The 10,536-nt window shown below is 40.3% G+C and overlaps 1 protein-coding gene across 1 annotated transcript in view; it reads left to right on the plus strand.

The window, feature by feature from the left end:
* The window catches only part of ift172 (intraflagellar transport 172), a 45,816-nt gene that overhangs the window by 19,757 nt on the left and 15,523 nt on the right, over positions 1 to 10,536 (plus strand). The window contains exons 19-28 of the mRNA XM_073493532.1: positions 739 to 823; positions 1,977 to 2,069; positions 2,659 to 2,736; positions 3,065 to 3,313; positions 4,511 to 4,589; positions 5,889 to 6,009; positions 6,557 to 6,701; positions 9,565 to 9,654; positions 9,843 to 9,940; positions 10,219 to 10,354. Of these exons, the coding sequence (XP_073349633.1) occupies positions 739 to 823; positions 1,977 to 2,069; positions 2,659 to 2,736; positions 3,065 to 3,313; positions 4,511 to 4,589; positions 5,889 to 6,009; positions 6,557 to 6,701; positions 9,565 to 9,654; positions 9,843 to 9,940; positions 10,219 to 10,354 (1,174 nt within the window). The remainder of the gene's footprint in view (positions 1 to 738; positions 824 to 1,976; positions 2,070 to 2,658; positions 2,737 to 3,064; positions 3,314 to 4,510; positions 4,590 to 5,888; positions 6,010 to 6,556; positions 6,702 to 9,564; positions 9,655 to 9,842; positions 9,941 to 10,218; positions 10,355 to 10,536) is intronic.

Here is a 10,536-nt window from a genome sequence, read left to right on the forward strand (position 1 = left end):
TTATCTTATCTTGACTTATCTAGACAACAAGGGCACTGTGGTCACCTGGATTGGACAGACACACACACACACACACACACACACAGTAGATGACTGTGTCCCTGCCTGACTTCCTTCTCTAACTTCTAACTTCGTTAATCATCAAAGACAGTTTTTTTTAATTTTATATCATAAGCACTTTTTCCCCTCTCTCTCTCTCCCTCTCTCTCTCTCTCCCTCCCTCCCTCTCTCTCCCCCCCTCTCTCTCTCTCGTCTCTGTTTTGAGAAACTTTTCAGATTTGAATTCTCTGTCATTAATAATGCATATGCTGTTCGTTAGGCATGGGCTTGATTTGCATAAATCATGAAATCGGGGAAAGAAATGGTTTTGTCTGGAGTGGGTAATGTTAATGAGGGAGTGAAGCGAGACAGAGTCAGACAGAAGGAGTTCGTTTTTTTCTCTCTAAACTTTTTTTCTTTCATGACTCGTTCATTAATCTGATGCAACTGTTCAGAGAGTGTTGCTAATAAAGTGGCCAAATGCTAAGAAGAGCCTTTTCATTTTTCAGCAGCCTCACACTGCAGTGTATCTAAAGGCTAATTAGACAAAAGCTCTAATTTATCTCAGTTCATTAAGTGAAGACATTCTCAGTTTCTATTACCTTGTAACTTCACTCTGCAGAATGTTTCTCTCTGTGCTTCTTCTCTGTGTTTACTTGCTCACACTCTTTTTGTTTTTCTGTCTCTTTTCTCTTGCAGGTGTTTTGCTGCGCTGGGGGACGTCTCAACTGTGCGATTCCTCCACCAAACGAACCAGATTGCAGACAAAGTTTCACAGGAAATGGTGCGTTTTATGTCAAGACACAACAGTACATCTACACAGTGACTGTACTGTATATACCAGTGGGGTTTGGTGACTACCAGGGGTTCTTGAGGTGGTTCCAGGGCTCCCTGACAAAAAGGGGAATCATTTATTTTAACTATAATAGGAGGGAGTCATGCTATGCGGGGTCGAGGTGTAGTCTGAACAAGTGAGTCTTGAGTCTTTTGCGATGGCGAGTGACTCTGCTGTCCTGACATTGGTCGGGAGTTCGTTCCACCACTGGGGCGCCAGAACAGAGAAGAGTCGTAACCTCGCTGAGCGACCTTTGTTTGCTCTCGGCGATGGCGGTACCAGCCGGCCAGCTGATGTAGTGGAGCGAAGTGCTCGTGCTGGGGCGTGTGGTCATGTGGTATTTGCTTTAAAGATTTATGCTTCACATGGTAGAAAAAACCCGCATTTTGAGCAAAGAAGACCACTGGAACAACACAAATACAGTTGTTGTGATTGCTTGCTTTACAGAAGGAAATTAGGCTCTGTTCAGACTTCACTCAAATCAGATCAAATCTCTTTTCAAATCAGATCTTAAGACACACTCTCTGCCGTGTTATTTGCAAGTGAAAAGATTGAATTTGTGTGTCCAGAATTCACCAAATCACTAATCACCATATGCACTGGTTTCTGTGGTGACAACATCAGTAACTCGGGCCATGTTCAGACTAGCAGCCCAAATACAATTTTGGGAATATCCAGATTGTATCGAGATCGATTTTAGGAAGTCTGGACGGCGAAAAATGACATGAAATCAATACCACATTGGGAGGTGGTTCGAAATGCGATTCAAATCGGATTTCTACAGTCTGGATGTTCTAGCCGCTCAAATTGGATTTCAAAGCGTCTTTAGTGTCACTTGCAACACAACACACACAACAACGTCAAACACTGTTAAATCAATCTTGATATGCCTAAAACAGATTTTGGCTGGCAGACTGAACAAGGCCTTATTATTCATTTCCATTAATGTATTAATAAATACCCCAAACTCTGATCAAGACACATTTTACACATCTTATATAAAAAAATGCACTATTGCAATTCTTGAAATGTCAAACTATTTAGATTTACTCAACACATGTGCGTGTGTGTGTGGTTTACTGTTTGTATCTCTTTTGAGCAGGGAGGAGATGGAACAGCCTTTTTCCAGGTCCAAGCCCACGTGGCCATGTTGGATAAGAACTTTAAACTGGCTGAGATGCACTACATGGAGCAGGTTGGTGACACACAAAACTTTTCACACCTAATATGTAGAATTAATTACTGTTGCATTTCAGTTTGGATTTTACAACAAAGTGAACACATAGTCAGTTTACCAAACATAGTTAAACTAACCAGTTAATTTTAGCATGCTTTCACCTGTGATTGGTCAGATAGTTTACCTACGAATTCGCCAGATCAGGAACTCTAAACACTGTGTGTCAGTTTCAAATCTGTTTTATTACTTTCAGAACCCAATATTGTACCTGTGATAATTAGATTTTTGTGTATATTTCAGTTTAATTCAATCAGAAACCTTTATTTAAGACTAAAATAGATAATTCAGTGTGCTCAGTGTGCAAAAGCTGGCAAGCACACAGCTGTCGCAGCAGTCACAAGCCACCACTTAAAAGTCCAATTGGGACACAATGAATACTTTAAGAGCCAGTAAAACAGTTGAAAGTAGTTGAGTTCGATTTAAAATCAAAATTTCTTTAAAAATACAATCGATCATAAAGTCAAAATTACTTAAAAGACACACACAGCTGACTGCTGAGTCACTGTTTAGACTGTTGACTCGTGGAAGTATAATCTTGTTTCTGCAGAACGCCATCGATGAAGCGATAGAGATGTACCAGGAGCTCCACATGTGGGACGACTGCATTGCTGTGGCTGAAGCCAAGGTAATAATGAACAGACTGAATTTATACCAAACAACTCTGCATTTTGCCGGAGGGAGATTTTGTTCTCGCTGTCTGTTGATGCAGACTGTAACCTTTTCTGTGGTGCAGTCATTTAACCAGTGTTTGCTGGGTCCTGTATCTTCTTCAAACAGCTTCTTTCCAATTAACACTCCAAATCCAAAGATATTTAATGAACAATAATATATAAAACTGTAAAAATCAGCAAACTGAAGTGAATTTTCAACATTTTGCTCAATAAATGGCTTAAAGATTAGTAGATATCTAAAATAATTGTTCACCCCTCTCACTTAACCTATCAATGCATCAGGGCCACCCGGAGCTGGACAGCCTGCGTGGGAACTACTATCAGTGGTTAACTGAGACCAGTCAGGACGAGAAGGCCGGTGAGGTGAAAGAGAGCGAAGGAGACTTCCAGGGTGCCATCAACCTCTACCTGAAGGCCGGACTGCCAGCTAAAGCCGCCCGATTGGCCATCAGCCGGCCGGAGATCACCAACAACAGTGACACCGTGAGCCGAATCGCCGCCAGTCTCATCAAGGGAGAGTTTTATGAGCGGGTGAGTGGACACTGTCTTCACGGCAAATTCTTTGGGGACTTGTTTATGAACTGATCACAGCTGGTACTGCTCACCTATGCAGTTAAATTTCCTCCTCCATTCCTCCTTTTCTTGAACTCTTCTCAGACACCTCTTCTCCTAACAGATGCCAGGAGATGAGAGCTATCAACAGAGGAAAAACATTTTTCTTTGTTTATTCAGTTTTAAACTCTGTGTCCCTCCATCTGTCTGTTATTTCTCTGTTGCTGTTTGTCTGAGAACTCAAGTCTTCTCCAGAAGCCATCTGTGTTTATGCAACAGGTGGGAAAGAGGCTCAGACAGAGAGAAGTTTTGTTGTCGTCTCCTGATGGTTGTTTTTAGGGGTTTGAAGGTTGATATAGATACTGGCAGCGTCTAACTTGTGGTAGTCAAAAATTCCTGCTGACATTCAGGAGATTTTGTGTATCTCACAAGGATCTTGTGTTTGGCATTTTGTTGTCACGAGGTAAGAAAAACGCCACTGGATAAACATTTAAACCATCGGACAAGAAAGTCCACTGAAAGTCATTTTAATGAGGCTGACGCTGAAGGACAAGCATCCTGATAAAGTAAAGTTAGAGGAGGAAAGAGTTAAAGAAGTTGAGCTGAGAATGGAGAAAAATCTGGGAAAGAAAAGAAAATAGATGTCCTTGAAAATCCTCCTAGAACACACTGAAAGTATTTCTCTGCTCAGATACCTGATACAGTATTTGTGCTTATAGGAAGGTTAGAGGGTATTTGTTGTAATATCACACTTTAGGAGGAGGACACTAAAATAAAGGTTCTGACAATATGTCAAAAATGTCTATGTATTGCCGAGACATGTACTGAAATTAGCACGCTAACCAGCTAGCTCCAGCCTGTCCTGTCTCGTACCAGTTGTACCTCAAGAGGCCATAGTCTGATTGTATAGCCCAGGCATCCGGAGGTGGGTGCTGACTGATGAAGTTGAAGATGATCACTGTTGTTAAAAAACGTAATTGTATCCTATAGCATGAAGATTTCCTCTCGTCGCAACTAAGGGGCAAGACCAAAACCTTAAGAAAACACCCACAAAAGTATGTCCACATAGTTTTGGCCATAAAGTTTACCGTCCCAACAACCCTTACTCAGCATATTGTATTTTCCTAATATGTTCATTTGTGTTAATAATTGATTTTCTCTGTGTCCTCTGACCAGGCAGGAGATCTGTACGAGAAGATCAGAAACAACCAGAGAGCTCTGGAGTGCTACTGTAAAGGAGGGGCCTTCAGGAAAGGTAAATCAATGAAGCCACCAAGCAGTCCGGTTCAGTCCAGTTCAGTTTGTTACACCCTGGAACAATTATTCTTGCATTTCCATTGTAAAAAGTTGTGGATGGTACCAAAAGAACTGTTCTGCACTGTCCTGTTTTTGTTTTTTTTTGGTCACCCCTATGTTGAGATACCTAGCACGCTGATCTGATACTAAAAGGTAGAGTTAAAATAATGCAGACCACTGATTGGTCAAGTGGAACAACCGCAGTAGTCTCATCATCTAGTTTCCTTGTTTTAATAAATACAGGGTTTAAAGGGTAGTATACTGAAAGTACTTTGGTGGAGACGCAGCTCTACATGTTGATGGCATGTAGAAGCAGTAATGGTCAGTCCAATATTTTGATCCAGACAGAAATATCTCAACAACTATTGAATGGATTGACACTAAATTTTGTAGAAACATCATTCAGGGCTCCTAGAGAGGATGAATCTTAAGGATTCTGGTGATTCTCTGACTTTTCTTCTCGCAGCACCATGAAGTTGTTTTGAGTCAAATGTCTCAGCAGCTGTTGGATCTAGACCCCCTCAGGATGGATTGTATTCACTTCGGTGATACTCTGACTTTTGATCTAGCGCCACCATCAGGTCAAAATTCAAATTAGTCTATTACTTTCATTTATCACCAAATACCTGCCAAAGTAATGACTTTTCGCCTTAGCTTTAGCTGTTCTTAATGTTATTAGTTAATTAGCAATGTTAGCTTGCTAGCAAGGGCTAGAGCTAACAATTATTTTCATTAGGGATTTTTCTGTGGATTATTTTCACTGTTAATCAATTGTTTGTCTATAAAATGACAAAAATTGTGAAAAATGCTCATCACAATTTCCCAGAGCCCAACATTACATCTTAAACTCACTTCTTTTGTCCAACCAATAGTCCACAACCCAAAGACCCTTCCTTGAGTGACATAAATGACAAAGAAAAGCAAATCCTTTTATTTAAGAAGCTGGAACCAGCAAATGTTTGACATTTTTGCTTGAAAAATGACTTTAACCATTTATCAATTATCAAAGTAGTTGGCAAATAGTTTTCTTTCTATAGACTAAGCGATTGATATACTAACTCTAACCTCTCTAATGCTAACATGCTAGACTAAGATGGTCAAAAGATTGTACCTGCTTCACATCAGTATGTTAGCATTTTGACGTAAGCATTTAGCTCAAAGCGCTGCGCTGGGATGTGCTGTGTGGATGTATGTTGCTGATTTAAGTTCAGATATACGTTTGATTATACTTAAAGTTTGTCCTTCCTGCTTTCTGTAGCGGTCGAGCTGGCCCGCCTCGCCTTCCCCGCCGAGGTGGTGAAACTGGAGGAGGCCTGGGGAGACTACCTCGTCCAGCAGAAACAGATGGACGCCGCCATCAATCACTTCATAGAAGCAGGGTGAGGAGAGTAGAGCAGTGAAGAGACAAAGATTCGGGCAGATGGAGAGGAGGAAAGATGACACATAAAAAACAATCCAACAGACATGGCCAATAATTCTTTAAATCATCACCAGGACCATAATGGAGAGATGAGAAGAGATATCTTTAAACATTATAGTCATTTCCCAAAAATACCAAATAAAGACAGGTGATCAGCGCCCAGATTTTTAATCTTTTCTGGTTGAAAAAGCCTCTAAAACTGAATTCTGGGAAACTAGCACTGTCCACAGGAACAAGGGTTTTAAAAATACGACTTCCGCTGATGATCTCTTCTGCCAGTAAAGTTTGAATCTATACCCGAGTCCAAATGAAATTATTTGGTTTAACTTAAATTCTGACCAAAGTTAATTTACTTTGAATTTGGCTGTATCTCCATTTTGTCCTTCTGTCAACCAAACATCGGTGAATACACACATTATCTACATTTCAGAGTTGATGGAGACACACGACACTTACATACAAGCATATTAAAACTGTTCTGTCGTCTCTCTCTGCTCCCCTCTTAGCTGCTCACTCAAAGCCATCGAGGCGGCCATCGCGGCTCGTCAGTGGAAGAAAGCCGTCCACATCCTGGAGTTACAGGAGGATTCATCAGCAGGGAAATACTACGTGAAGATCGCTCAGTACTACGCCTCCTTGCAGGACTTTGAGGTTAGAGAGGAGGGACGAGGAATGGAGGGAACTAAATATGGAGGAAACAAGGGAAGGAGAAGAAACGTTAAGGGAGGAGAGGCAGTTAGACAGTTAACCTATGACTTACCTGAGAAGTACTCTCACCAAGAGGGCAGGATTGTCGTGGTAATGTTGCTCTACAAGATAAATATTTTTTTGTAGTGTTTAGCTAGCATAAAATGACTCCTTAACAGAAACATTAGTTGGTATATTTTTGTGTTAACAATCCCTTAATTGACTATATGAACTGTTAAAGGTGCTGAAGGTAATGATTGAATCTGCAACTCTGCGGTTCCAATCAGCTCTGCAGAGAGATTTGGTATCTTTCAGCTCATTGTTTTGGTTAGGGGCCCTAAACTTTTCTGTTTTGGACTTTTCTGAGAAAAGGCTGTAAAATCCCAGTGTACACTACCTGCTCAGCACCAAACAACAGAGAGACACAGTTACTTAGACTACCTGGTGAACATAGTGGAGCATTTGGCAGCTAAAGAGCCAGATATTTCTCTCAGGTGAGGGTGGAGACCAAAAATGGAGCCAAAACAGGAGTGAAAGTTGGACTTAAATTTGTCAGGTGGCAAGAAACTTATTTAATTAAAGTAAAATGAATATTCTTTTTGCTCTGTGCCTGCTGGATGTGTAAATAGGTCACTGTTTACTAACATTCTTTACCTTTTTAAAAAAATGTCAGTGATTCTGTAGAATGAGATGGATCAACTATCATTCTCCAAAATGCACTTACTGCACCTTTGATTGACAACAACCGGCAAATTCTGCATAGTATGCCTTTGATAGACCATCAGTTGTTTACTTACCTCATAGAAATACTGTCAGTTTTGTCCCTGAACACCGGACAGTGAGACGGAGGCAGCCAGAAGGGATAAAGTGACATTTTGCCCCCGGCAGTTAAAATCTGCACATTGCTCAGAGATATATACAGTCACCTGTAACACACACATATACACACACAGCCTCGTGCACGTACACAAGCTTCAGTTCAGTCTCCATGGAGCAGTGTGGGCTGTGTTTGCTCGAGGGAGCTTTGGCAGCAATGACAAATTGGATGGTTCTAACAATAGTTGCCAAAATACCAGAAATACAGGAGTGTTGATGAGGAGAAGAGAAAGAGAAATCTGGTCTTAACACAAAGAGAAGAGAAAGGGAAGAGAGATGATGATGGTGGTGAACGCAGCGTGCTCTGCTTATTCTGATGAGCTCAGCTGAGCCAAACAGCCTCCACAGACTGCCAGCCTCTGAAAATAGCAGGCCATTTCTGTCTGTTTGCTCTATGGGCATATTCACAGAAAGTAATTAAGATAACAAGCTCTTTGCTTTCCAACTAGTGGGAGTTGCAGGAAAGTATAATTCAGTGCAAACTCAAACAATGGAGGAATCTCACACCTGTGGTTTCGATGCAGGAATTATCAGGAAAGAAACAATGAGTAAACGTTTTGTTAATCAGACCTGACAAAGAGTCACCACATACATTTGCTGCATTGATGCCGGTGTTAGTTCAGGTTCAATAGAATATAACCTTTGCTTTAATGAAGCAAAAATCTGTTCATATTGAAAAAGTTCTTCTTTTTTTCTTATCTCCGTATATCTCATAAAACTGCATCCAGACGAATTCTTCATCATTAACATTCTGAATTAAACACAGTTTTTTCTGGAGCTGATGATGCACGTTCAGGTGCAGATTGATTTATATCTGTTTTTCATACTTACATATATGGAAGCCCAGGTTGCTTTGATAGGCCTTCAGCTCGCCTGTACTGTTGGGTCTGGTGTCTCTCATCTTCCTGTTGACCTCGGTTCAGGTGAGGCGAGTTGAAAGGCCACTTTCAAGCTTCCATAACACCTCAGCAGTGCCACAGGCTGATCGCCTCCATGCCACGCCGCAATGATGAAGTAATTTGTGCAAAAGGAGCCCCGACCAAGTATTGAGGGCATAAATGAACATACTTTTCAGAAGATCGTCATTTCTGTATCATAAATAAATCCTTTATTTTGATTGGCCTTATGTCATATTCTAATATTTTGAGATACTCAATTTTACATTTTCATGAGCTGTAAGCCGTAATCATCAAAATTAAAACCAAAAAAAGGCTTGAAATATTTCACTTTATGTGTAATGAATCTTTTCCATGATATTCAGATTTTTTAGGTGCACCTGTAGATATCGAGTGAACCACCTTGCTTCCTTCTCTACCCTGTTACACAGCTAGCTAGCTAGTCCAGTCATGTGAGCCAGCCAACGTCCCAACGTGGGAATTGAAAGGGCGCACTGGGCGGGATCTAGGCATCAGCATTCTGGGCACATGCCTTGGGCCTCATTGTCACTAGGGGGCCCAGACAGATGAGAAAAGAACTGCCTTATAATGTTTAACATACTTATTCACATACATATTCACATTAAAATATTTAAGAATATAAAAATCTAAAAGAATTTGCAGTTTAAAACCTTATTTCAGTGATAAAATAAGCATGTTTTCTTACTTTACATAATCTCAAATATATATATATTATATATATATAATATATTATATATTATATATTAATAATATATAATATATAGAGTATAATAATTACCATGTAGCATTTATAAATTTTGTTTGTTTACCACATATCAAAATATGCGTACAGGGAGGCCCTGGTCTGTACTTTGCTCTGCAGAAATGCTATTTTCATATACTGTGCTGTTGATCGTAAAATGTTTTATTTTCAAACTTATATACAAGAATAATGTCAAATATGAGCTTGTATATAGAGAGTTTATGGTATTCAGATTGTGTTTTATATTTTCTAAGAGTATGTTGTGTGTATTTTGTGTGTTAATGGCCTGCAGGTGGCAGAGCAACTGTTTGTGAAGGGAGGTCACATCAAAGACGCTATAGACATGTACACTGCAGCAGGGCGCTGGGAGGAGGCTCATAAGGTCAGTATGGAGACAAACTACACAATTAAGTATATAAAATAAAGACACGCATTTTTGTGGCAATTTGATACATTGAAATTAAACTTTTACATATAAAATTTGACTTTTTGGGGGTTAAAATTACAGTCTTTTTATTATTTTTCTTTTTTATTCTTTTATTATTTAACCACCGTTTATTTTGTTTGCAGTTGGCGGTGAAGTGCATGACAGAGGAGGAAGTGATGGCTCTGTACCTCAGCAGAGCTCAGGAGCTGGAGAGAGACGGCAAATTCAAGGAGGCCGAGCGGTAAACGGAGATCACTTCATTTATAGTAATTTATCGCCTCACTGGCTGCTGGAAGCACGGAGAATGGAGAGAGGCAAACTAACATGACGATGTTTGAAGTTATCTCGCACCTCAGTTACGGCAAGAAAAATAATAAACACAGTACTTGACTGCTGACAGGTCATTTCTTTCCATTATGTGAAGACTGAGTCTTTTCAAAAGTCTTCTCTGACTTTTTTTGACACTCAAATACTAAAATGAAAACAAACATACTAATGGTTGCCTGTGTGTGTGTGCAGCCTGTTTTCCACAGTGAAGCAGCCTGACCTCGCCATAACGATGTACAAGAAGAACCGGATGTTTGATGATGTAATTCGCCTGGTGGCCAAACATCACCCCGACCTGCTGACAGAGACCCACCTGCACCTGGCAAAGGTATACAGCACACTGTGAGGAGGGAACTGGTGGATAATGGAGGTTCAACAACGATCTTGTTAGCAGCAGCTGAATCCTTCCCCCAAAAAATAATTAATTAGCCTGATAATCAGACGGAATTTAATTTAATTGCCATTTAATTTCACTTCCTTTATTCAGTCTAACATTGTGTTCATGATAGC

The sequence above is a fragment of the Pagrus major genome, chromosome 22 (genome assembly GCF_040436345.1).
Source record: "Pagrus major chromosome 22, Pma_NU_1.0".
NCBI classification, from domain to species: domain Eukaryota; kingdom Metazoa; phylum Chordata; class Actinopteri; order Spariformes; family Sparidae; genus Pagrus; species Pagrus major.